Raw genomic sequence first — 27545 nt, 5'->3', positions numbered from 1 at the left:
AGTCTCTTATGGTTTGGCTCCCTCCCTAACTTTTTTCTTTCCTTCCCCTCCTCCATGGTCTTCTGTTAAGTTTCTCAGGATCCACATAAGAGCAGATACCCCATTTGAATAATCACTAATACTATAGTATTAGTATTAACACTGATGATATGGAGAATTTCAAGAGAGTGGAAATTCTTTTTTTTTTAATATGAAATTTATTGTCAAATTCGTTTCCATACAACACCCAGTGCTCATCCCAAAAGGTGCCCCCCTCAATACCCATCACCCCCCCTCCCTCCCATCCCCCATCAACCCTCAGTTTGTTCTCAGTTTTAAGAGTCTCTTATGCTTTGGCTCCCTCCCTCTCTAACCTGTTTTTTTTTTTCTTCCCCTTCCCCATGGACTTCTGTTAAGTTTCTCAGGATCCACATAAGAGTGAAAACATACGGTATCTGCTTCTCTCTGTATGACTTATTTCACTTAGCATCACACTCTCCAGTTCCATCCACTTTGCTACAAAAGGCCATATTTCGTTCTTTCTCATTGCCAAGTAGTATTCCATTGTATATATAAACCACAACTTCTTTATCCATTCATCAGTTGATGGACATTTAGGCTCTTTCCATAATTTGGCTATTGTTGAAAGTGCTGCTATAAACATTGGGTACAAGTGCCCCTATGCGTCAGCACTCCTGTATCCCTTGGGTAAATTCCTAACAGTGCTATTGCTGAGTCATAGGGTAGATCTATTTTTAACTTTTTGAGGAACCTCCACACTGTTTTCCAGAGCGGCTGCACCAGTTTGCATTCCCACCAACAGTGCAAGAGGGTTCCCATTTCTCCACATCCTCGCCAGCATCTCTAGTCTCCTGATTTGTTCCTTTTAGCCAGAGAGTGAAAATTCTTGAACTGAAAACAGTAAATGACAATTGATTTTAGCTGACATTCACTGACGTCCTGCCTACCGTATACTAGAATGTATGTGTGGCATCAGAGAGCCACACATGACGCGGCCCCTTCCTCAGGAAGCTCCCTGTTTGGTGGGGAAGACAGATATGTAAGGAAGACGCTGAGAAGGAGTATTCCAGAAGCGAGACGGGAAGAGAAGAGTGTGGTTATCACGGAAGGCTGGGGGAGAGTGTTCTTGGACAGAGCAGTGAACTCTGTTCAGTGCCCTTGCAGAGGGGACGGTGCAGTAGGAGTGAAACAGGCTTACTGGCGTGGGTGAAATCATTAGTGCCCCCGGCAGAGGTGATTTTAGTGAAGCAGTGGGTGAACGGTGAGGTGAGGAGGTGAGGATGATGGTGGTAGATAGTTCCTTCAGATTTTTTTCCCCCAGAAAATCTCTCTCTCTGGGAAAAGGAGAGAGCAATAAGCTGGGTGGTAGCTGGAGGGAAGGTTTGGGAGCCTCTGGGAGATTGTGTAATATGAGAGAGTTTGGCACACATTCAGATACCAACGGCAGTAAGAAAGTGGGCTGGCTGCACCAACGGTGCACTGGCTGGGGAGGGCCTGTGGCACCTTCTGGCAGAGGGGAGGGCGCCGGCTTGTCCTGTTGGGGGGCAGCGGGGCCTCGACTGACTCTACAGGGTAAGCCCAGGTTATACGGGACCTTTGAAAACTTAACAGGTGTGTGTAGGCTAAGTGCTGGAAACAGTGAGAGCCACTGCAGTTCCTTGATCGGGGAATATGGTGCTTCCAGGAGACAATCCTCAGAGATGGAGTGCGGGAGGGAAAGGAGGGAAGGAGGCAGGGAGGGAGCCGCCTGGCAGGCACAGACTGAGGCTTTTGATCAGGAGACAGAAAAGAAGGGGAGCTGTTGGCATGAGAAAGGGAAAGAACAATCTAAAAGCAACACAGGTGTTTTGTTGTTGGCTGGAGGACCACAGTGAAGGACAGTCACAGGTGACATCCGTGTTTAGACCAGGGGTCAGCGAGCTTTTCTGTGAAGGGCCACACGGTTCCATTTTCTCATCAAGGCAGGTCTGGCAGTCACTGCGGAGATGCAGATGCATCTGTGGCCGCATTGGGCTCGTGGGAGCGTTTTGCTGTCCCGCGGGCTCAGGGGATAGCAGTGGGGGTGGTGGGAAGTACAAAGATTCTGGGCATCTTGGAAGATGTGCCAGTGGGACACAGAGGACAAGGGAAAGGTCAGAGTCGTGGACACGGCACGCCCAAGGATTTAGGCAGTGGGTGAAGAAGGTGAGTTCATTCACCCCTTTGAAGAAGTCTGGGGAGGGAGAAGGTTTTGGAGGAAAGCCAAACGGTTCTGCGCACATGCAGTCAGAGCTGCTCGGTGAGCGGCATGATGTTAGGTGGGCCGTGGGCCGTGGTGTCCCAAGGTCCAAGGCGAGAGGGGTGTGGAGGCGCCCGCGACTGTGTGTCAGAGGGAGGTGGTAGTCAACGCTGGGGTTTCCCAGGGTGTGCGTGCAGACAGGGCAGTGTCTGAGGGGGAGGAGGAGGAGTTGGCCGAGGCGTCCGAGCCGCGGCTGGTGGGGAAAATGTGAAGGCTGTGCGCCGCACGAAGGAAAGCCAGGAGGTCCTGTGAGGAAGGCCTGTGTCAACATAGTACCGTGTCAGGTGCTGCCGGGGGATGGAGATGAAGTCTTCATTTGGGTGGGGGTGTGACCTGAATTGTATCCCCTAAAAGGTCTGTTGATGTCCTAACGCCTGTCCCCTCGAATGGGCCCTTTGGTGGAAATAGGCTTGTTGCAGGTGGAATCAGTCGAGGTGAGGCCCTGTAAGGTGAGCCCCTCGTCCAGTATGGCTGGTGTCTTCCTGATTGGGGGACATTTGGACGCAGACACACACAAAGGGGAGAGATACGAGACACCGGGGACAAGATGGCGTGTGACACAGAGGCCTAGAGCAGAGCTATGGTGCCGTGAGCCAAGAACCCTGATTCCACTTTCTGCAAGAGACGGGCACGGGTCGTCCCCCAGAGGCTCTGGCGGGAGCAAGACCTGCCAATACCTTGATTTCAGATGTCTGGCTACCCAGACTCTGAGAGACAACGTTGTTGTCTAAACCATCCAGCCTGTGGGACGCGGTTAGGGCAGCCATAGGGAGCTGGTGCAGGTGGTTAGAGAAATCGGGACTCCGGCCTCATTGGAGGGGAAATAAAAGCTATGTCAGATTTGAATGTCCATGGGGCTTTGTTAGCCAAGCCAGATTCTGTGATCGCAGCTGCTTTATTTTCACATTGATTTCGTCTTCGGCTTTTTTCTTTTAATTGTGGTCAAATGCACACCACGGAAAATGTACCTTCCTAACCCCTGTTAGGTGTGCAGTTGGGCAGCACGGAGTACGTTCGCCATGTTGTGCAACCATTGCCAAGATCCATCTGAACTTTCTCAGCTTCCCAAACCGGAACCCTGTGCCCCTTCGACACCGACTCCCTGCTTTTCCCTTCCGCCAGCTCCTGGCAACCACCATTCTACCTTCTGAGTCTTATCTCCTCTTCCAGGCACCTCAGATAGCCACGGTCACACAGTCTGTGCGCTTTTACATCTGGATGGTTTCAGTCAGCATGTCTCCAAAGTTCACTCATATGGTAGCATGATCAGAACTCCCTGCCTTTTTAAGGCTGCATAATATTCCATCGTGTGTGTGTGTGTGTGTGTGTGTGTGTGTGTGTGTGTGTGTGTGTATGCACCGTGCTGTGTGTGTCCACGCATCCAGCCGTGGGTGCTTACCTTTCTTGCACCTTGTGGCAATTGCGATGAATGCCGCCCTGAACATGGGGGTACAGACACCTGTCCGAGTCCCTGCTTGCAGCTCCTGTGAGTATATACCCAGATGTGGAGTTGCCAGATTCTTTCTCAAGTTTAGAACATCTTTCCTGGTGGCTTTCTCTTGGCTTCTCCACATTTAGCCGACTCCTGATTGCTAAGCCGGCAGGGACCCTGTGAGCCAGGCTCCCCATCTCCTGAAGGGCCAGAGCAGTCGATGCCGTGTGCAAGGCCCCATGGCCAGGTGGTGGCAAAGCACAGGACCGCCTTCAGACTTCAGGTGTTTCTCACATGTGAGAAGGTGAAGGTTTAATTTGTGTGGCTTCAGAGTGTGCACTCTAACCTGGGGGTGGCTACCAGTGGCTGAACTTTGGCTCGACCAGAAAGGGAGTTTCTGGCAGAAGGGCTGTCCAGCAGGGGGCCCACCCGCTGGTGGAACCAGGGAGGTCTTTGGTTCCAGGTGGGCACGAAGGTGTGTGTCTTCTCCCCATGTCTTTATTCCTTACCCCTGCTGCGCTTCCTTCATGTAAAATCCCTCCTGAGCTATTCTTGACACCTGGCTACGTCATTCCCCACCCCCCCCATTGCTGTCATCCTCTGTCACCCCCATTCGTTCACGACTGCGGTAGTGGCTCATAGACATTCCCGTCCCAGGAGAACTCTGTCCTCCCCGAAGGTGCATCCAATATCCCATCCACTGTCTGATCTCCAAGGACTCTGACCCCCTCTCCATATGTCCGCCTCATCCCGTGGCCGCCTCACTCATTACCTGGAACTAAAGAGGGGACCCCACTCCCTGCCCCTACCTCCTGCCCTCTGAGGTCCTGCCTTTCTGACTCTGTCATTTCCCCCAAACAAAACCCCCCCAGAGTCCCTACAAAATGTCTATATTTCTTTCAAAAGACAAACTACTCTGGCTTCCAAGCTTCTCTCTGCCACTGGGCCCTGTGAACCATCCCAGCCTCACTTCTGGGCCCATCCCCACCATCCCTGGGCCCCCGGGACCCTGACTTCCTGTAGCTCTCACCTTTCCTAGCTGTTTCACACACATCTTCCGTTGACCCCTCCTCCCCTCTAATCTGGCCACCTCCTGTTGTATGATTCTGCTCTCAGCTTCCACCTGGAAGTTTCCTCTGGATCTCTAGATGGAGGCTTCTTGCTTTCAGGGCCAGGCGGGTCAATGCGAAGTCTCCAGGAATAAGACCATGAGGCCACTGTGTGGACAGTAGACCGCACACCCTGCCTAAAAGCAGTCAGATCCTAAAAATGGGTGTTAACCAACAAAACATCAGCTGCACCACACACACCCTGGTCAATACTGTGCACTCCCAAGCAGTCTGTGCTTTTCCTGCAGTCACCATGGGACGCGGCAATTACTTGCCTGAAGTCTACTTAATTGATTCTTCATTTCTTTTTATTTAAAATTATTTTTAACATTTATTTATTACAGAACAGGGGGAGGTGGGTAGAGAGAGGGAGACAGAGGATGCAAAGTGGGTTCCGCGCTGTGAGCACAGAGCCTGATGTGGAACTTGAACCCATGAACTGTGCGATCAGGACCCGAGCCAAAATCAAGAGTCAGTCACTTGACTGATCCACTCAGGTGCCCCTGATCCTTTATTTCTAAGACTGCAGGTTCCATGCACGTAGAGACCATGCCCGTGTCCCTCATCAGTGCACTCTGGGACAGCATAGCCCATAATGGGTGCTCAAATCACATGTGTGGAAGGGAGGAGGAGAGTGAGGCGGTTTCTATGTGCTGTTCAGAACCTGAGTTCATTCTCCAGGAGCATTCTGAGTCCAGGGCGAGAGGCTTAGAGGCACCAGGTTTATGTGAACACTTCTCCATTCAGTTCTGATGCCAAACTTCAAACCAGGAGACCCAAATTCCCCCCAAAGAAATGAGTCAGTGTAATCTTTAAGTGTACATCAGTGTAGTGTGTGGTCCTGGTATAATTAATGCTGTACTTTCTTTCTCCCCAGCTGTTTATTCCATGTCTCCTTTCCTCTTCCTCCCCCTACTCTCTCCTACTCCATTTCTTTCCGGTAGCCTCCAGTACCTCTGAGGAAATAGATTTGTGGAAATGAGTGTGCTTTCAGGGGGGACCAGCAGGTGGTGCTGTAGGACCTCCAGGACTGTTTGATAACCGGCCTTTTCTTTTTCTTTCTTTCTGCTTTCTTGCTTTCTTTTTTTTTCTTTCTCTCTTTCTTTCAGTGCTCTTTTCTCTTTGTTCAAGTTCACAATGTAGGCAAACCGTTAGGCAAGATTTTTTCAGAAACAGGAAAGCAGGGTTTTGACTGAAAAAAAAAAAGCAACAGAACAGGAAAATAAAATTAATAGAATGGACAAATCTTTATTTCCTTTAAGTGGATTCACAGAAACTTAGTTTAGAAGGGTCCTCTGAGGCTCCCAGACCAGAGGTTTCCAAGCCTTAGCATTATCTGGGGTGGGGGGGTAGGGGGTGTGTGAAAATTTAGGATCCTGAGGGCCAGGAATATGGTTTTCATCAGCTTCCCAGGAGATTCAGATACTGCTGGCCCAACTTGGGCTCCCATGTGGGTACCCCTCATCTAGACCAGTGTTTCCCAGATTCTGTGTGTATGAAAATCACCTGCAGAACTTGTTGAAATGTTGACTCAGGTTCAGTAGATCTGACAGGGCCTGCATTTTTCCTTTCTAACAAATTCTCAGGTGACACTGACGTTGCTGGTCTGTGGGCCATTCTTTGAGAAGCAAGGATCAGGAGCAAGGGATTGACAAACAATGGCCTAAACGCTCCAGCCAAATCCAGCCCATCGATCACCTGTTTCTGCAAATAGTTTTATTGGAACACAGCCACGCCCATTCCTTTACACATTACCTATGTCTGGTTTCACGTATGCAACAGAGGTCATATAGCTCACAAACATTTACTGTCTGGCCCTTTGTCCGCCCCTAATCTAAAATTCTAAAGCCCTCCCAGATGATTCATTGAAAGGGAACTCCCTGCCTCACAGGACAGTTCATTCCATGTTCATACAGATCTTTAGGAAGGTTTTTCCTTGCTTCCTTGTGACTTGGTATTAATTCTGTTGTCAGGAGTCTCTTTCTACTTCCACGCCTAAGTGCTTTGCTCACCATCCTGTCTTCCCTAGGTCTCTCCTGTGTTAGGCCCTTCCTAGAATGTCATGAATCATGAAGCCCACTGCCTTGGGTGTCTTCCCAAGAGCGCAGAATAGAATGGCGTACCACCTCCTTCTCTGTCCTCTGTAAGCTGCTCATGGAACGCATTGCATTGGCCTTCTGGGTAGACCTTCACTCGTGACTTCCTACATTTGGGATTATCTTTAGCGTGGGTTTCTCTCTGGGGCGCCTGGGTGGCTCAGTCGGTTAAGCCTCTGACTCTTGATTTCAGCTTCAGTCATGATCACATGGTTCATGGGATCTAGCCCTGCGCTGGGCTCTGTGCTAACAGCACAGGATTGTCTCTCTTCCTCTCTCTCTGCCCCTCCCCTTGCGCGCGCGCGCGCGCGCTCTCTCTCTCTCACATTCTCTCTTTCTCAAAATAATAAACTGAAAAAAAAAGTGGGCTATTATCTGAAAAACATGCAAACAAGAGCAGACATCTTTTGTGTCTCTTTTTACATCACTTCCCCAGTGCAATTTGTTCTTGGTTTACCTGCTTCCTACTTTCTGACCATTCCTTCCCATGTCTTCCAGGGTTCTCTTTTTGCCCGACCCTAATGTTAGGATCCCATGTCCCTCTCTTATTCTCTTGTCTCCTTCTACACATTCTCCTTGGATGATCTCGGTCACTCTTGGCTTCAACCATCCATATCCTACAAAATCCTCAGTTGTAAGGTTGGCTGGAGTTTTTTCTTTTATTTCCAGTTACTTACTCTCCACTAGGATTAGAGTTCTGGGGTATGAGTAGCTTATGTTCATAATTTCTCATCTTCTTGGGTCTGCCTCCCACCTCACTCCCCTCTGCTTGGAATCTGTTCCTTCTTGCTTCTTTATTGCAACTAATGGTACTATCACCCACACCCTTGCATAAGCTAGAAATGTAGAATTAGCCTCTGTTCTTCCCTCTTGCATCCCTCACTTTCAGGTAGGCACTGAAATGTCCGTCTCTTGCTTTTGATAGCTCTTAAATGTCTTCCCCTCTCCCCACGGCTGCTGCCTCAGTTCAGTGCATATCACTTCCCGCCTCTCCGTCGCAGCAACCAACTGCCTTGTCTCTCTCCCCTCCAGTGTGTTCCCTTCTCCACGGCTGAAGCAATCTTTCCAAAATAAATTTTCCTCATGCCCCCCACCAGTGGCTTCCCATTGTGTATGATGTGGGAAGGTGAGGGCCTCGTAATTTAGTTCCTGCTTAGCCTGCATATGAGTCTCCTAGGACCACTGTAACAAATTACCACAAACTCAGTAGCTTGGAACAACGGAACTTCATTCTCTCATATTTCTGGAGACCAGGAGTTGGAAGTGAAGGTGTCAGCACGGTGGTGTCCTTCTTGGGGGCTCAGAGGGAGAGTTGTGTGCCTCTCTTCTAGTGGCTGGTGGTGGCCAGCCATCTGTGGCGTTCCTTGGCTTGTAGATGCATCACTCCAGTCTCCCCTGTGTGTCTCTGTGTCTTAAAATGGTCTTCTTAGAGGGACATCGGTTACTGGATTAGGTCCCACTCTGATATAGTACAGCCTCATTTTAACTAATTAGATCCGCAAAGTCTCTATTTCCAAACAAGGTCACATTCTGAGTTCCAAGTGGACATGAGTTTGGCAGGGAGGGACCCCATTCAACCCATTCTTCCAGCCTCAGCTCTTACTGTGTCCTCACCGTGGGCTCACTCATTTGCTTTGGTGCCCTCGACGGGTAGGAATTCACTTGGCAGAAAAAGAGAATTCCATGCAGAGGAAGGAGTGTGTCTGAAGGGCCACAAGAAGGTGAAATCTGAGCTGGGTCTTAAGATACTTATGGAATTATTTTGGGGGTTTTTGTTGTTGTTGTTATTGCCTCACAGTACTTGAAGACGTAGCTCAGATGTCACCTCTCTTATGAAGTCTTCCCTGAGCTCCCCAAGGACATTTCAAGTTGCTTGCTACTTAGTACCTGTGTATTTAGTGGCCTTCACTTTTATGTTTTGTTCCATCGTTAGCTTGTATTCCCATCTGGCCTGTGTGGTCCTGGAGCAGACTCTGTGCATTTTGTCTGTAGGGGCCAAGCTTCCAGCCCAGATGTGGTTTTCTGGAGCGGGAGGTGGTTTGCCTTTTGTTTTTAAAGATTTTATTTCTTTAAGTAATCTCTACACCCAATGTGGGGCTCGAACTCATACCCGAGATCAAGAGTCACGTGCTCCACTGACTGAGCCAGCCGGGTGCCCCCAGCCCAGATGCTTTTGAAAGAAATTACCCATCTGCATTTAATCCCGTAAGAAGCGATCACATACATTTCAGGGGAGGAGATGGTCAGTCCTAACTGGATGCTTCTTCGCCTTAGAGGAGGTCGGGGTGACTCGAATGTGGAAGGAGGCTGTACCAGAGCCTCTCCACACTTCCTTCCATCTGGAGCTTCTGTTGTTCTAACTACAACCCCTTCCAGAAACAACGCAAAGTTTTAAGGCACACGGACTGGGCATTGTGCTTCCTTTTGGTGGTTTCGAGAAGCTTCACTGTCACTGGAAGGGCTCGGTGTTAACATGAACCACATTAACGGACCCCCGTGGCCTTGAGAGATGCTCGGTGTCTCGGACCTCACTGGGAGCAGACAAAGCTTATGGACAAAGCCATTCCCACCCAGCAGATGCACTCGTAAAGCTTGGCAGTTTTTCCATGTTCCTTATGTGGACAAAAGGATTTTAAAGACTGTAATTTAATGCTGTTTTGGATTCCTGTTTCTGTTGAATCGATTTTAATACCACCTTGTTACAGAGTCACATTTTCCTTTTTGATGAAAACGAAAAAGAGGTTTCACTGTGGAGAAAACCAAGGAGTGGGCCATTCAACTACATTCCTTACAGAGGTGATCAAGGTACAGGGATATTGGAAGAGAAAGCAAACACCCTATATGTAAATACCCTTAAACATTCATTTTTTCCAATTACAATGAGCTATGTTGATCTGTTCATTGGTACTAATTCTTGTACCACCTAGGCGTGTTGGGAAAATTGCCACAGATTGTAAATAGGCACTTTTTAACTCAGAAGAACAGTTTGTGGTAAAATTCTATTAATTCAAATTGCCTAGAAACAAAAGTGACTTCTAAAACTACTCCGCAGTCCCAAATTAGAGATCGTGTTCCCTCTGTAGTTTCCAAAGAAAATGCCAGGTTCTCTTGGTCTTGGGAGCAGCACTGACTCTATATCACACGGTTACATTTTTATCCCATTTTTACCCCCCTTTGGAGTACACAAGGATTGAAGGAACAGAGCTTCTCACCGCAGCCAGCTACGAATTATGTAGCCGAAATTCATGGAATCGCAGCCTGTCACGGTTGTCATTGTGTAGCGGCCCTTTGCACATGGGTGAATCATTTTGAGAAACCCCATCCCATGCCCAGTACGGACTGAAGTGCCTGTACTGGTGAAGGGGCTTTGCAGAGTTTCAGAGGCCTTGTGCCATTGCCGTCTTTCCTGTGGGGCGGGAATTCCGAGCGTGGGCTCCAAGTGGTGGCAGGGAATCCGGGAACGAGGGTAGGAAGACACGTCACAGCTTTATTTTTTATGCATCTCTTGACCAAAACTTAACCTCAGAAAACATGTACCATGGAAGCAATGATCCATCATGGTATTTGTGGACTCTGTGATTCTGTCACAGATCTCTTCACCACTTCACAGTTGGTGGTATAGCACAGGTTAGGTCCTACTTAATGTGTTAATAAGCACACACAAATTTGTTTAATATTCTGATAACTATATCCGTATCACCCATTTCTTCTGTGAACTTCTAGGTGCTACTTTATGTGTTAGTTTTATTTTATTTTATTATTTTTTTAATTTGTTTTTTCAACGTTTATTTATTTTTGGGACAGAGAGAGACAGAGCATGAACGGGGGAGGGGCAGAGAGAGAGGGAGACACAGAATCGGAAACAGGCTCCAGGCTCTGAGCCATCAGCCCAGAGCCCGACGTGGGGCTCGAACTCACGGACCGTGAGAACGTGACCTGGCTGAAGTCGGACGCTTAACTGACTGCGCCACCCAGGCGCCCCTATGTGTTAGTTTTAAATGAAAAGCATGGAAAACATGAAAAACCAGGAACGACCTGAGAAATTGTCACAGAATCAAGGAGACGAGGGAGGCACGACGCCTCAATGTCACTGATAGACCCCGAACTGGATCTCTGAACAGAAAGAAGACAATAATGGGAACACTGGAGAAATCCAAGTGAAAGTCTGAAATTTGGTCAATGATGGTTTCTTAGTGTTGACAAGTATACCACGGAAATGTAAAGTGGTAACAGCGGGAAAACCAGATGAGCGTTCCTTGAGAACGCTCCGTACATCTGATTTTACAGTGAGAGTCACGGTGTTGTGCCAGCTGCCTGCCCCTAGAGATCTGTGGGGTGGGACTTCTGTGTCATCTCAAGGCCATCACTGTCACAACTCTGAGGCAATTGGAGACCAAGCCAAAGATCGGGAGAAATTTTCCAGAGAAATAATTTGCAGCGTATTCCAATGGGAAAGGCATGGCCGGTGGGTTCACTTTGTCCTCTGTGGCTAGGAGCTGTTCTGGGCTTCCTCTTCCCCTTTGAGAGTAAAGCCATCGATAAAGGCCTTATCAGGGTCCATGCGAGGACTAAAGATCACGTGCCCACCAGGTGGCCCTGCTGTTGGTTTTAGCTGGTGTGCTGTCGTGCATTTTACATGCCAGGCACCACGCTAAACACTTTTCATAATCTATCTAATTTAGTCTTCATAATACCTGTATCACACAACCATTTCATTCTGAGAGTGAGAGGCTCAGTGACCTCAGTACCCAAGAACGCTTAAGCTGGACTAAATCTCAGGTCCGTGCTAACTGCGGTACATGGTGTTCCTTTATCTTCTCTCAGGGCTAAGCCTTTCCTAAGGCTGGATGGACCTGGTGACTGGGTGCTCTTTGCTTTCTCTGACTCCTGAACCCCTCTGTGTTTGTTTTGCACGTACATCCACATCCAGATGCTCTCCGCATGTCTGTTGCCCGTCACGGTTGGCTTGTCTGGGCTTGAGATTACTCCACTGTAAAATGAGGGTGTTGGGTGGTCCTCAGGAGTGTCCAGCATGGAAGGCCTATTCTGCATTCTGTGAATTTTAACGGCTTATTCCAGCTGTTTAATAGGGGTGACTATTGGATCGCTGAAGCCACAATTTTTCTAATTCGTATTGGATAAGGTCTGCATTCCTGGGTCATTCTCCCAAATTCTAGAGAGAGGAGAAAGAAAAGAGCTCTAAGATTAGTGACCTCCTAACACCATGGCAATGAAAAACAACCCAAAAACCACCAGAGACCACTGTGACATTTATCCGTTCCCTAATTGGGATTTTACTGAGGGATTACTCTAAAGGCCGTGGGAGTAATTTTATTTTTTTGTTCCCTTCCGTGATTAGGGCGGAGGCACCACGCGTCACTGTGTAGTTGCCAGTTATTTCAAATTGAAGTCTTTTGGAGGGGGAAAAAAAGGTAGTTACCGCTGTTAAGTAGCTGCGCAGGTGAATTCAGCCAAAAATGGTTACGAGGTAATGAGCCCTATTTCCGAAGTTGACATGCGCGTGCACATTGTCTCAAAGTGAGAAAAGTGAGAGCAGCACTGGTACACTTTGTTTACTTAAGTGGGGCACCTGTTGAACCCATGATTTGCTCTCTTGTTTTCCAGTTTTTCCCCTACATCCTGCTCCTGGTCGCCATCCTCCTGTACCTGCCCTCCCTGTTCTGGCGTTTTGCAGCAGCTCCTCATCTTTGCTCAGATTTGAAGTTTATCATGGAAGAACTTGACAAAGTATACAACCGCTCCATTAAAGCCGCAAAGAGCATGTGTGATCAGGACATGAGAGACGGTCCCGGCCCCGTTCCAGGTGTTAATGAGAACACAGGACAAAGGTAACTCAGCCCCCGGCTCGTTTCTCGTCAGGCTTTGGGGTGTGATGTCTCAGCCCTTCTCCTGCCCCTCTGGGCTTACGGTTCGCACTGTACTAGATGGGGGGGCGGTCATCCACCTACAGACAGGCTGTGGGAGCCTGGAAGGCCCGCCCCCGCGAATCTCACCCCCACCTGCCTGCCTCCGCACCTGTCCTCACGTCAGGAGGCTTTCCCTTTTTGCGAGCAATGCCGCCGTCTCGTGGTCTGGAAGGCAGATGTAGGTAGGGTAACAGGTTAAGGTGCTACGTACTTGCTTGCTTTGACCTGCTCCTCAGTGGAGAAGCACAGAGGATTATGGGGCTGCTGAGCTTGGAGAACCGGGGTGAGAAAAATGGGCAATGAGTAGGCAGTGCATTGCCTGTTGCACAGTCTTCTCTGGTTCTTGTCATCAACAATGGTGATCATATTTATAGCTAATATTCCCGATACCACATTGAGCTCTCCTAGTACATTATCTCATTTAACCCTCAGAATGTCATTACAACTAACTGCATTTACTTACTGCCCCCCCCCCTTTTCCCCAGATAAAAACATTCTCCCATAGCTACCAGTGGGAGAGCTGGGACCTGACCCTGGTCTGTCCGTCTGGAGCCTGACCCCCCTTGCCCTAGGAGCCGGCTGCCTCCTGCCCCTTGCCTGTAGGAGGCGCACATGTTCTGGTTGGGCTGGAAAGTCTTCTTTATTCTGCACACTTGAGAAAATTGTAGGTTTTTTGTTTTTTGGGTTTTTTTTAAAGTAGTAGAATCAAACAGTCAACGTTTAGCATTTACTGAGTGCCAGGCACTTTAAGGATTTACAATTATAACTCATTTAATGAACCAGACCTTTAAAACGTTAAGGGGGAGAGCATTTTATTGTTTCTTTTCTTTTTTTTTTAAACAGGATTTTATTCCCTGATACCCCAGCGAAGTTATAGGTAAAGTAGGGAGGGAGGAAAGGTGTTTTGAGATTTTTGGTGTGATATTGCTCTGTGTGTACGTCTTTAACATTTGATCTTCATAAGGGTTGAAGTTTTTATTCTCCACCCCCCCCACCTTTAGTTTGTGGGAGATATCTGAAAGCCACTTCAAGTACCCAATTGTGGAGCAGTACTTGAAGACGAAGAAACACTGTAACAATTTGATCGTCAAGTACGTCAGCTGCCGGTTGCTGACCCTCAGCATAATACTGTTAGCGTGCATCTACCTGGGCTATTACTTCAGCCTCTCCTCCCTCTCAGATGAGTTTGTCTGCAACATCAAGTCGGGGATCCTGAGAAATGACACCACCATCCCCGAGCGGTTTCAGTGCAAGCTCATCGCCGTCGGCATCTTCCAGCTGCTCAGCTTTATCAACCTCATGGTGTACATCCTGTTGGCTCCCGTGGTTGTCTACACGCTCTGTGTTCCGTCCCGACAGAAGACGGACATTCTCAAAGTGTACGAAATCCTGCCCACTTTCGAAGTCCTGCGTTTCAAGTCTGAAGGGTACAACGACCTGAGTCTCTACAATCTTTTCCTGGAGGAGAACATAAGTGAGCTCAAGTCCTACAAGTGTCTGAAGGTGCTGGAGAACATCAAAAGCAGCAGCCAGGGTGTCGACCCAATGCTTCTCCTCACGAACCTTGGCCTGATCAAGATGGACGTTGTCGACGGCAGAGGACCCGAGACTGTGGAGATGATGGCACAGGAGGAGGAGGACCCGACAGCAGAGCTCAAAGGTAGGGTTAGCTCTCAGGGCAGAGGCTGAGGAAGCCCACGGAACACCCAGGCGGCCGGCCTCCACGAACCGTCCCGTCTTTACCCCGGCCCGGCGTCCCTAAACCATTCTCCTGTGTGGTCTTAGGTGAGACCCCTCCCCTACTGGGTGACGGAGGGAGAGAACTGGTGCTGCCTCAGACCTCCACAGGAAGGTGTGCCTCCTCCAGACTGTTCTCTCCTCCTTTTCCTCCTCACGCTGTCTCCTGCGCTGCCTCTTGCTCAGGCATTCCTGCTTGCTGTCATGCTCGCTCATGCTTGTCCCGTTCTGCTGCTTCTGTCCCTGCACCTCTGAGCCTCTTGCCTGTTGTTCTCCACCTCCTTTCAAAGAGACTGAAAGTTCATTGATTTAGTTGTGGCGCTGACCTAGCTTCACTGTGCTCTGAAATTTGGCTCAGAAGCAAAAGCCGGTAAGGCAAAGAATGCTGAGATTTCTAGAAGGGAAAGTAATTCCTGCTGTGGCTTCCTGCTGTGTGACTTCTGCCATCAATATTTGTTTTCCATTTTGACAGATTTGAATGCACCCAGTGAAACTAAAGTAAGCAATGGAGGGAAGGATGCTCGGCAGAGGCTTCTGGATTCTTCTTGCTGAAGGTTTTTTCCTTTGAACTTGAGATCTGTGACTTCTGTGAGGTGGGATTTGTAACGGCTGAAGCACTCGGTCGGGTTTCCAGCTGGTTTGCAGCCAGTGCTTCTTGGTAGAGACGCTGAGCGTGTCTTATCGAGTCCCTGATGAAAATTACGGTCAACAGAGCGGTGTGGAAGTAACGTTCATGGACTTCCAACGAGAAGCACCATGGAGATACGTGAACCACAGCAAGTGTTGATGTGTAAGTCCTCATCGAATGGAAAGTGGAAAGGCTCTCAAAGAGTCATAGCCCTTTGAGTGCCTCAGAGGGACACCTTTCTGTGGAGATAGTGCAGTGAGACTCAGAGCTACCAGCAAGGACTTTGGGAGGCCTTATTTTTAATTTGTTTTAGGAAAAAATAATAGACATGTCAGGATACAATTTTAATCTGAGTCTCCTCTGTGTTAATAACTGTTGGACAAGAGAAACATCCACCGACCCACAGGCAGTCCTGCTCCTGGTGGTGTCCTAACCTGGGGACGGTGCTGGTGTCTCTTCACACTGCTGCTTGTCACCCTGGCTAACTGAAATCGCTGACCGTGGTTTGTCGCACTCTGCTGGGAAGGGCTGCGGGCCCATGCACTGCTCTGACGGGAGACTTGGTGAACGAGATGCGTGCAAAGGATACTTCATTGTGACTTCTGCACAGGAAAAGAATGCCGCTTAAAGGGCCCCGTGGGGAAATCTGCACGTGCACAGCAACTCAGTTTTCCAAGGGGTTTTCTGCAGGTAATCCTCTGCTGTCAAAAGAATCGAAACAGGATGTTACTTAAATGAGCGGAACACAGAATGCTTAAAACGAGGGACATTTTGCTTATTATGATCAGAACATATAAATGACATCTGCCATATGGCGTGCTTGGAGCCAGAACAACTTAGCAGTTTATTTACACTGGAGCATATCTTTTAAAAATTCATTTTAATTTAGAAGTGTATGATATCAAATTTGAGGCCATTTGGGAAGGACGTTCTGGTTTTGATGGAGAATTATAGACTACATGTTAAAAACGGGTATATAACACCCAAGCATTATTTCATAAACATTTAAGTCCGATTCAGAATATGTAAAAAAAAAAAAAAAACTTTTCCCTTTCTAACCATGTAAGTGGGTCCTAACTATGTTTACATTTTATACAAAATTCTTTAAAACTGTATCTGTGGATCTCCCTGTGTTTGTTCTTAGGAAGTTAACACATTTCTAAAGTAAGTAATCCTCAGGAACCTAAAGTTTACGTTTGACTCTTAGCGATAGTTTAATATAATTACTGTTTTTTGAAAAACAAAAGTTATATAAGCTGACAATATTCTGAGAATATTCTAGTCTCTCTCCAGAGTATTCACAGAAGTGGATTTTAGCTGTGCCTCTGTGATGGTTTCTGAGATGGAAAGCTAATAATAAGTATTAAGGATGCAATCAGTGCTTTAAATTATTCTTATTACGTGATATTTATTACCATTGAATTACAGTGTGATTTAGAAATGGTAGTAACCTAAATATCCCATTTCCCCTCATTTTTATATCACTGTGTGTGTGTGTTCACTGTTCACAGTTCTCCTCACTGGTTTCTTTTTATACTCGGAAAAGATTTCTGAGAGGTATTTTTCTATCATATACTTCCCCCGCCCCCACAAAAGCTTCATCTTCTCTACAGGCTGCCCCTTATTTGTATTTTGAAGAAGTAAAAGTGGATCCATTATCTTAGGAAAACAGCAGCTCCGTAAGCCCTGGCACACGTAATCCTTTCATCAGGATTGTGGTTGGAGTCCTTGACCTCTGTTCCTTTTTTGCTGTTCCTACCTGCTGAGCTCCAGTGGGGTCTGCGATGTCCCAGGCTAGTCCTGCTAGTCACTGATTGTGTGGCTGTGATGAATAAGGCACAGCTTTGAGGAGTTCACAGTCTAGTCAAAGGCCGCAAAGGCAGAGGCAGGTACAAAAAAAGAGCAGCCACAATAAAGGCCCTTCCAGAAAACTTCCAGCAAACGCTCCGTGTTCTGGGTGGATGCCATATTGTTTTCCTCTCTGCCGTAGCCTCTGTAGCCGGTGGTTTTAAGAATCTGGTCGCAGTTTTTCCCAGAGCTTCTTTAGCCACAAGTACTCCAGTCTGAAGCTTGGACAAAACGATACGATAGCGATTTTGAGTAGTAGGAGCTCCACTGGCCTTTTGCACCTGACCTTGGGGGGGAGGGCAAGCCTGTGGCGGACATGGAGTTGCCCGTGAACGACAGTCGTGGAGCTAAGGGGCTGATGTGGATGCCTAGTCATACATTCTGGCTTGGGAAAGTGTTATCAAGAAAGTTAACTCATTCATCTCCTGTGAGTTGCCGGCTTACAGGACTACTTTTGAGGGTCCCATTTTCTGAGGGTAAGAGTCATTTAAAAGGGGACAGACCGATCCTAAATGAGTACCCCAGGGTCACTGACTTTGTTTCCGGCTCACGTCTTCCTAGTAAAGCACCAGCTGGGCCTCGAACGGATCATTCTGAAAGCAGTATCCAGCCACGTGTTCGCTTTTACCACACGGAAGGCAGAGACTTCCCATCTTAAGATGGGAATGTAGACATTCTTAAGCCTCCAGGAAGTTACAGACCCCTTGCCAATACTTTTAAAGCTATGAACCCTTTCCTCTGGGATGCACACAACACTAAATACACCTTCAGGGGCCATCGTCGTCCACGAAGCTGTGCTCTTGTGGCTGGAGACCAAGGCGCACGGCACAGAACGGAGGCCCCTTTGCCCACGTGGAAAGCTGCTGCGTGTTTACTTCGTGAAATCGTGTCTGCGCACTCTTGAGCGTGCTCTACCTTTTGAGGAATGGATTTCATTTTGTAGAGTCAGGCTGAAAAAGTCAGCTAAGAGAGTGCGTGTGGCTGGCAGTGGCCCAGAGCGACCCCTGTCCGGCTTCTCTAGAGTGCGGGTGAGGGGGAGCACAGCCCTTGTCAAATGCTTTGTCCTCCTTTGTAGCTGTGCTGTGAAAATGCGAGAACTTCCAGCTGTGCGGCAGGGCTTGCTGCACGTCTGTGTTTCGCTCGTAGAAGCTCCCTGTTCACTGAGCATCCTCTCCTATCCAACACTGAGCGGAGGTGGGCTGGGGGCGCTGCCGGCCTCCGTCCTGTGACAGGGAGTTCTGCTCCTGGGGGTGGATTGCCGCATGCGTTTTAAACTGTGCTCGCGTTGGTTTATTTTGCTTATTGTCAGTCCCAGTTGACAGAATATCTACAGTGATGGGAGTTGTTATCTAGTGCTGTACCGCAGGCTCCTAACACAGCGACTGGCTGGAGTGTAACGGACATTGTGTAAATATTTGGTGAACACATGAACACACTGTTAGGAGAAGTCCTAGTTTGTTGGCAACTAACTGTGTTGATTTAAAAGGCAAACCGTCCTCGGCAGGAGACGAGAGGGGAGACTCAGCCTCACGGTGGAGAGAGGAATATTTCTGTAAATGACTAGGTCTCTACATGTAAGTAATGACAGTCCTTGGCTTTTTACTGTGAAGTTGTGACCACTTTCCAAGTTCAGTACAAGTTCAGTGTTGCCTTGCAGTGATGAAAAAAATTTTTTTTGAAATTGATGTTTTAAAGCCCCTGATCTCCGTTATTTCCCAGAACGACCTCTTGAAAAGGAACGTTGATTGAAATGCGCAATTGCCAGTAATTGGGGGTTCTTCTGAGGGCGTGGAGATGAAGTGGCTCCTTCTGGGCGATCGTTGGCCTTTTGGTCCTGTTTTTCATAAGTGATGTGAAACCTTTAAAACAGATTGGCAAAGATGATATTGTGTCATTTGTGGAACATAATAGATGTTAATTCGTGATTGCTTTGTTCGACCTGCTGGAAATGAAATGTATTGTTTCAGCGTTCTCTCTTTAGCCGTAAAAATACTGTGTCACTGAAAGCATGTGTTTGATCCGTGATTGTTCTTCAAGTTCTTGAAAGTGACAAGAGTTTCTAATGCCTTGAGTGCTCTCCCCTGCCCACCAGAGGAGGAAAGTCCTTGTAGAATTCGACAGTGTCACCAGTGTTCCCTACAAAGGATGAAGCCATCAATTCCTGTTTACAAGTCGGAGTTTTTTAAAAGCACCGTAATTACAGCCTAATGGGGTTCTGTAAAGCGGTGCTCTAGGTGTAATTCACATTCTTTTCAACGACCAAACATCTCCAGAACTTTTAAAGAGAGACACGCATGCTCTTTTTGCTGTATCATTTGGTAAGAACGATCACTTTCTGTTCCACAAGGATCAAAGGATGACAGCGTATCATGGTTAGAAAACGGTCCTTAAAAAAAGCACAAGAACCTTGAAACTCTCCAGTTTGGTGGCTATCACTGTTACATTTTTGTATTTCCACGTAAGCTGCCTGTCCAAGTTCTGTGTTCTGATCCAGCCGGCCTCCCTTTAGGGAGGGATGAAAGGTGGATCCCTCCCTAAATCAAGGCTGCTGTGTCGGGAAGGGTGAAGCACTGTTTTGGTTCTGCACTGTTATGCCCACCTAAATAAAACTTCTCTCAGCAGTGAAAAATGTGTCTTCCTGCTTCTTGCCTTCTCTTCAAGGAAGATGGGCCCTGAAATGCGTGGGGAGGCCCATATTCCTCTCTGCTGGACACATGAGATTCACTAGGTACTCTCCACAAGCCGGCTGGCAGCAACCAAAGAAGAAAGTCCTCGATTAAGGGCCCACGGATCCTGCAATTTCCACAACAGAAATAACACGCGCTCTGTTGCCTAGAATCGAGTCCCAGGTCCTGCCCACTAAGGGGGAGGAGATTGTACAGGCGTAACCACGGGGGAGAATCATAGGGCCATCTTGGGAGGTTCTCCTAAATCCCAGCCCCTCTGTCTCTGAGCTTGCTGTACAACCTCGACATCTGTCTGAGGCCTCCCTCCATTCCCAGAGCTGTCTTCGAGCCTCTGACCCCCTCTTTCCTGAATTTCTCTTATAGTCTTTCCCTGTCTAAGCATCTTCTACATTCCTCTCAAGACTGTTGAGAATACAAATCCGGTCATGCCAGCCCTCCCCACCTCACCCCCACCATTTTAAATCCCTTGAGAGTCTTCACGGATTTGGGGATAAAGGACACACTTCTGCTTCTTCAGGCTCATCTCTACCACCGTCCCTCCAGTCTCGGATGCAGCCTCATGTCCTGCTCCTTAAAGGACCCTCTTCTTCCTCAGGCGCTCTTCCCTGTCCCCACCCCCTCTTCCCTTCTGTTCAAGTCAGCTCTTGAACAGTGGGAACGTCAAATGGTGCAGTCACTATGGAAAACAGTATGTCAGGTCCTCAAAAAATTAAGCATAGAATTACCATCTGATCCAGCCAGCAACCCCACTTCTGGACCTGTAGTAGCTCAGGCTGCCATAACAGAACCCCAGAGGCTGGTGGCTTCCACAACAGAATTACTTTCTTATGAGAAGGGACCCTCTTTCTGGAGGCTAGACATCCAAGGTGGGGTTCCAGCCAATTCAGTGTCTGGTGAGAACTCTTCCTGGCTCGCACACAGCTGCCTTCTTGCCACGTCCTCACGTGCCTTTCCTTGGTGTATGTGGTGATTGGGGTGGGGCTGGGGTGAGGGTGGGGACATATGTCTCTTTTCCTCTTCTAAGGCTACTAGTCCTATGGTGTTAGGACCCCACCCTTATGAGCTCATAATTATCTCCTCAAGACCTTATCTCCAAATACAGTAGCACTGGGGGGCTAGGGTTTCAACATATGAATGGGTGGGGGCGGGGGCAGAGGGAGAAGAACTGTCCAGTCTGTGCACTAACATGTTAAGGTGACAAAAGGGTCTTTGTCATGTCTGTGTGGAAATTAGGAAACCTTGATTTTTGTAACCACACTAGATCTTGTGACATGCAATTATACCTTTAGAGAGCTTCCTGTAGGCAGGTATATTCCTTCCCCTTTCTGCACATGATCCCCTGTGAGCTAACAAGCTTTGGAGTTCTTCAGAGCAATCTGGAAAACTGCCTGCTGGGCTACATAGTCCTCGGTAAGACAGGGAACAAAGCCTTTACTAACCTACTTTGAGGTTGACTTTTTTTTTTCAGTCAGCAAGTCCAAAGCAGGGTATGTAACTCAGAGAACTGAAATTCGGGTCTTTTTTGAGAGAGAGTGAGAGCACAAACAGTAGAGGGAGTAGGGAGAGAGAATCTTACACAGGCGCCAGATTCAGCACACAGCCCAACTCAGAGCTTGATCTCATGACCCTGAGATGATGATCTGAACCCAAGTCAAGAGACGCTTGACTGAGCCACCAAGGTGCCCCTGAAATTGGGCTCTTGAAGAACTATTTGTACATCTATGTTACAGCACCATTATTCACAATAGCCAAAATGTGGAAGCAACCAAAGTGTCCATCGGTGGATGAACCGATAATGGAATCATTTATATACAGACCCTCCTTAAAAAAGGAAGCAATTTCTGATACATGGTGCAACATGGATGAACCTTGAAGACATCATAGTCAGTGAAACGAGTCAATCACAAAAAGACAACCTCACAGGATTCTACTTCTATGCATTACCTAGAGCAGTGAGATTCACAGAAAGAGAGTAGAATGGGGTTTTCCAGGGGCTGGGGAGAGGGGACAAGAGAGTGTTGTTTAAAGGCTACAGAGTTCAGTTTTGCAAAATGGAAAGAGTTCCACAGATTGGAGAGTGGTTATACAACAATGGGAATGTACTTATCACTACTGAAATGTACACTTAAGAGTGGTTAAGGTGTTAAATGTTACGTTACGTGCGTTTTGCCACAGTAAGAAAAATGCTCCAGCATCCACTGCAGGCATCCCTCTGTTACCCCCCACTCCTCTTAAACCGCACCGCTCCCCCTGCTGAGCTCAGATCACACATTTTGGCTCAGTGCAAGGCAGGACTGCCTGTCTCCCACTGTTGGAACAGTGCCTTCCTGTCCCTGATTCCTGGCACCTGGCCCGCAGCCTAGGAATTTTTCATACCTTCATATCCCCCATGATGTCTCCTGGGAATGCCCAGTGCAGACAGACGAAAGCATCAAATGAGAAGGGACGCTCCCCTGGCCGATCATTGGTCTCGGCACTGCTCCCTCCAGTTTGCCCAATTCAAGGTGTCCAAGGACAAGGCATCTTCTGTTTCCTTCTCCCACTTCAGTGACTGAGGGCTTAACTGGGGCCTTTCTGAAACACTTTTTTTTTTTTTGACATTTACTTTTGAGAGAGAGAGAGACAGAGAGAGAACAAGCAGGGGAGAGACAGAGAAAAAGAATCCTAAGCAGGCTCTGCACTGTCAGTGCAGAACATGACTTGAGCTGAAACCAGGAGTCGGATGCTTAACTGAGCCACCCAGGAGCCCCTCTAAGGCACTTTTAAGGAGCTTTCCTGGTTGGTGATTTCACCATCTGCACCCATGCCCATTTATGTCATTTCATTTTCCAGGGGTTCTAACATACTTCGCAGGTAAAATTAAATTTCCTTCCAAACTGCAGCCCATTGACACATACTTGAGGTAAACACAGAGTGTAACGTTTCTCCAGGAACTCCCTGCTGTCTTAACGTGAAAGCTTTGTTGGAGGGAAAAACCACCTTAGCTCCACAATAGCTCTGCCTCCAGTTTCCCCGTGAATCTTCTTTAGCATATGAAAATCTCTTTGGAAACTTCCTTTTTGCCTTTACCTCCCCAAGTCCACAGTATATAACCAGCCATTCTTCACAACCCCAGTGCAGCTCTTTCTGCCCATGGGTCCTGTCCCCAGGCTTTAATAAAATCACCTCTTTGCACCAAAGACATCTTCAAGAATTCCTTCTTGACCATCAGCTCTAAACCCCACCATCACCCCGAAACCTCATCACCACCACTCCCACCACCCGGGGATGAGGGCAGGGGGATGGGAGACAGGTTGCCGACTTGAGTCAGCAGCTCTGTGCCCTTCCTGCTAAAACTGAATTACAGTGAACAGCAGAACGGACAATTTGTTGATTCAAATCCCACCCCTTCCCCCTTCAAATAACATCAGTGTCCTAGGTTCCCCTTCTTGCAAATGAGATGAGAAAATGAGAAGGAACACGTAAATGCTCCTTTGTGGTCTAGCGACTGCAGACCCCTCAGGGAAAGGAGATGCAAGTCAAATCCAGTGAATGAAAGGACTCTCGCAAGAGTCCTGTTTGATTGTTTCAACGTGGCTTTTCAGATGCGAGGGAAAGGAAAATCAGAGAAACTAAAATGTTGTCAAAAATCATTTCTAAATCCCCAGAACTGTGATTCACATTACCCTCAGGAAGCAGAGTCCCTCAGAACCAGAGCTTCCATGGAAACTTCGGGAATGTAAAACGGACTGTTCTGATGGTGATTTCAGAGGTAAAGATTTTAACATTCATCTCTTTTGCTCATTTTGAATATGAAAACTGCTACCAAGGAAGCACTGTTAAGCAGAGAGGCCCTGGAGGCTCTTTACCATCTTTTAAAGTACTCTATAAATAATAATATCACCTCTTGAGATAAGGAAGATCATTTAAGAGAAATTACCCAAAACTACGGCTGCTACAAAAGGGAGCAGAAAAGAGAGTCAGCATTAGAATCAGCATGGGCTAGATAGGCTGTCCAATAGAATATGAGAGCCACATAATTTAGAATTTTCTAGTAGCCACATAAAAAAGTAAAAGGAGGGGTGCCTGGGTGGCTCAGTCAGTGAAGTGTCCGACTTCCCTTAGGTCACAGTCTCACGGGTCGTGGGTTCGAGCCCCACATTGGGCTCTGTGCTGACAGCTCAGAGTCTGGGGCCTGTTTTGGATTCTGTGTCTCCCTCTCTCTCTGTCCCTCCCCTGCTCACGCTCTGTCTGTGTCTCAAAAAAAAAACACCAAAAAAAAAAAAAAAACTAAAAGGAGACTGGTGAAATTAATGTTAATAATTATTTTAACCCAATATACCAAAAATATAATTTCAATATATAACCAATATAAAACATAGACATACATTTTTTTGTACTAAGTCTTAGAAATACCAGCCATGTATTTTACACTTACAGCATATGTCATGTCAGACTAGCCTCATTTAAAGTGCTCAGTGGTCACACGTGGCCAGTGGCTACCATATTGGACAGGGTAGGTCAAAACAGAATGCTGTGCCCACATCTTTGCTCCTACATAAAGGCTTGTACTTTAAATTTAATTGTGCCTTTGCCAGTGTCTTTCTTCTGGCCTGGGGTTCTCTCTTCTTGAAGCCTAGCTCCTTTCTGAAAGATTATCTGACCTTCTCAGAAGGGCGCGTGTCCTCTGCTTGAAACTCAACAAGTCAGTGAGTACTCACACCACCTGCTTGCGAAGAGTTGTGCATCAGATACCTCCCTCTGAAGCAGCTTTCATCTGGAGTGAGAGTTGGTGGCTGCTTCCCCAACCGCTCTCGCTCTCTCTTGCCTTGTTTTGTTTGTTGCGACTTGTCCTCGTTCTCCTCAAATGAGCCATAGACCTGTTAAATTCAGGCATCTGGTCTCAGTGTCTCCACGGTACGCCTCCCCACGCCAACCTCCGCGTAGCAAATGCCAAGCACAGCTAGAAGAAACGAAATGGGGAAAGTCAAGTCTGTGGGTGAAGAAGTGTTCTGTTCCTCTGAGAGCAAACTGCGGGTGCTCAGGGTCATTCCTTCTCCTTCAACCAAAGCTTTGATGAACCTGGGCCAAGAGATGTAATAAAAGTGCACAGCAGAGGCCCTCCAAAAATGTCTGCCCACCAGTGAGCTAAGGCATAGACTTTCACCACCCAGGTGGAAAAAAAACAAATACTGCATGTGTTCCCTTGGCAGGATCAGGCACTGAAACTCTGAAGAGAGAACTTCGAAGTCAGCGAGTAGAGAACAACTTGGGACTATAATGGGCTGGCTTATGGCGGCTCCCTTTCCACACCCAAAGCCCTCGGTAGACAGAGAAGCTCACAGTTCCGAGGTCAGAGTGTTGTTGAAAACCAGCTCTCATATTTTGCAGCCAAAATGGAACTCCAAGAGAGGATGTGGAATAAAGAGGAGCATTAGCTCTCTTGCTTTGCTGGGCAAAAGAGGCTGCCACCCGCTGAGGCCTTTAAAAATTGCAAGCTGGGTGGGAGGAAGGGGCTGGTGGGTTTTATAGGGAAATAACGGGATCTTGCCACTTTCAACAGGAATTGTGTACCTCCTGCCAGCCTCTTTCGTTACATTTTCCAGGTGGTACCGGGTTCCTGAAGGAAAAGGCTAAGAAGGGAGGAGGGGAGTTTTGCAGAAGAGAGGAAAAGATTACTCAGTTGCAGCTTCGTGAAGCATTAGTGCAGCCATATTGATTTTTGTTCAACTCTATGCTTTTAAGCGGTTTCAAGAGAAGTGAATCAAATTTTTACTCTCCTACTAAGAGCTATCTATATGACCTCCAGGAGCTTCAGGTTTCTCTTCTGTAGAATGGGATAATAATATCTCATAGGCTTTCTGAACTTTTATTTGGAAGTACTTATAGACCCACAGGAAACTGTAAAATTAGAACAGAAAGGTCTCCTTTACCCTTCACCCAGCCTTCCCCAATGGTAACATCTTACAAATTATCGTATGATATCAAAACCAGGAAATGGACATTGGTACAATCTACATGCTTTATTCAGATTTCATCAGTTTTACATGCACTCATTTGTGTGTGTGTGTGTGTGTGTGTGTGTATGTGTGTGTGCCTAGTTGGTACAATTTCTCACCTGCATAGATCTGTGTGACCACAATCAATCAAGATACAGACTGGTTTTTTAAAGTTTATTTATTTTATTTTGAGAGTGAGTGAGAGACAGCAAGTGCATGCAAACAGGGGAGGGGCAGAGAGAGAAGAGGGAGAGAGAATCCCAAGAAGGTTCCTCAATTCAGCACAGAGCTGACTCCATCTCACAGACCATGAGATCAAGACGCAGACCATGAGATCACAGACGCAAGGCTCCATCTCACAGACCATGAGATCAAGAGTCAGACACTTAACCAACTGAGCCACCCAGGCACCCCAGAACTGTTTTATATCTACAAAAGGATTCCACGCTTCTCCTTTATAGTCAGGCCCCCACCCACACTTCCCCAATCCCTAGCAACCACTAATCTATTCTCTACCTCTATAATTTTGTCATTTCTAGAATGCTTATATAAGTAGAATCATACAGAATATAACCCTTGGAAATGGCGTTTTTTTTTTTTTTTTTTCACTCAGCATCATGCCCTGGAGATCCATTCATGTGGCTGCATGTATCAATAGCTCTTTCCTTTTTTACTGTTGAAGAGTTTTCCATACAAGCTACTTTTGAGGATCCCACAGAACAGCACAAAGGCAAGTCACGAGCACAGTGCTCAGCAAACATTAGGTCTTTCCTGGAAGCTGATTCTGAGCTCTTGCTGAAGATCAACACCAGCCTGGGGCAGTGATTCACCCTGCCCATGAATTTACACTCTCCCTCAGTGTGTTTCCCCATTGTATGCAGCCTTGTGGTCAGAGCTCGTCTGGTCCACTCCTTCCTTGTAGGGTGGAGGGTAGTACGGCGCAGAGAGAGAGGAGGCCAAGTACGAGACGCCAGGTCATGCATTCAGGGTTCCTTCCACTGTACTGTGCCTGCTCCCCAGCCCACAGCCTATGGCAGGTGGTTAATCCCGCACTTGGCCGGGGGCAGTCTGTGTACAGCGCGTCAGCTGGGAAACTGGGCTCCTCACCAAGTCAATGAGTCACCCCTGAGCACTGATTGAGTTGGGGCAGGGAGCCAAAGATTGTCAGTTTTCCCCTAGATACGAAGCTCCGGGGTGGGGGGGGGGGAGCCTTCAAAACTTCAAACGCAACTTAACTACAAGATGAGGTTGGCATTCATTCATTCAACAAAGGCTTTTCAAACTCCTACTGTAACAGATGACGGATATAAAGTTGAGCAAACCAGTAGGCTTTGGTCTTCATGGAGTCTCCTGGGAATTTGGGCGGCGGGGGGGGGGGTGCTGGGGGAGGCTGACAAAGACGAAGTCTTTGTTTCCATCCATCATTTCACTTCTCCTAGCTGTCTGCTCGGTGTGGGGCTCAGACTAAATAGCCTCTGAAGTCTAACATCTTTGCTTCTGGGATCAATACTGTCACGCTCTAGATCCTTGGAACCCGGACAGAAGAAGAAAGGAATCAGTATTTGTTGAGTACCTGTATGCCAGGCATTTAAAAATATACATTATCTTCACAATCTAGTGAGAATGTTCCCTTAGTTTGGGGATGATAGATGTAATCAAGTGATTTAAGGGAACGGCTGCTTAAGGCAAGCTGCCTGAGTCCTGTCTGACCTCTGTATGACCTTGGCCCCTGACTCCTCTAGTCCTTGGTCTCCTCATCTATAATATCTATATCATCATGGGGTTTCGATGAGGATCAAAGGCATCTAAATAAAGGCACTCAACA

The 27545-nt window shown here is 47.5% G+C and overlaps 1 protein-coding gene across 1 annotated transcript in view; it reads left to right on the top strand.

Annotated features, from left to right (window-relative positions):
• Positions 1-19684, top strand: part of PANX1 (pannexin 1) — a 50598-nt gene extending 30914 nt beyond the window's left edge. The window contains exons 3-5 of the mRNA XM_047070654.1: positions 12541-12764; positions 13844-14502; positions 15052-19684. Coding sequence (XP_046926610.1) covers positions 12541-12764; positions 13844-14502; positions 15052-15131 — 963 coding nt within the window. The 3' untranslated portion in view covers positions 15132-19684. The remainder of the gene's footprint in view (positions 1-12540; positions 12765-13843; positions 14503-15051) is intronic.
• Positions 19685-27545: the final 7861 nt, after the last annotated feature.

Source organism: Lynx rufus, unplaced genomic scaffold (genome assembly GCF_022079265.1).
Source record: "Lynx rufus isolate CCGP_SWC_20201006 ecotype Redwood Valley unplaced genomic scaffold, mLynRuf1.p SCAF_9, whole genome shotgun sequence".
NCBI classification, from domain to species: Eukaryota; Metazoa; Chordata; class Mammalia; order Carnivora; family Felidae; genus Lynx; species Lynx rufus.
This window is presented reverse-complemented; position numbering and strand designations above follow the sequence as displayed.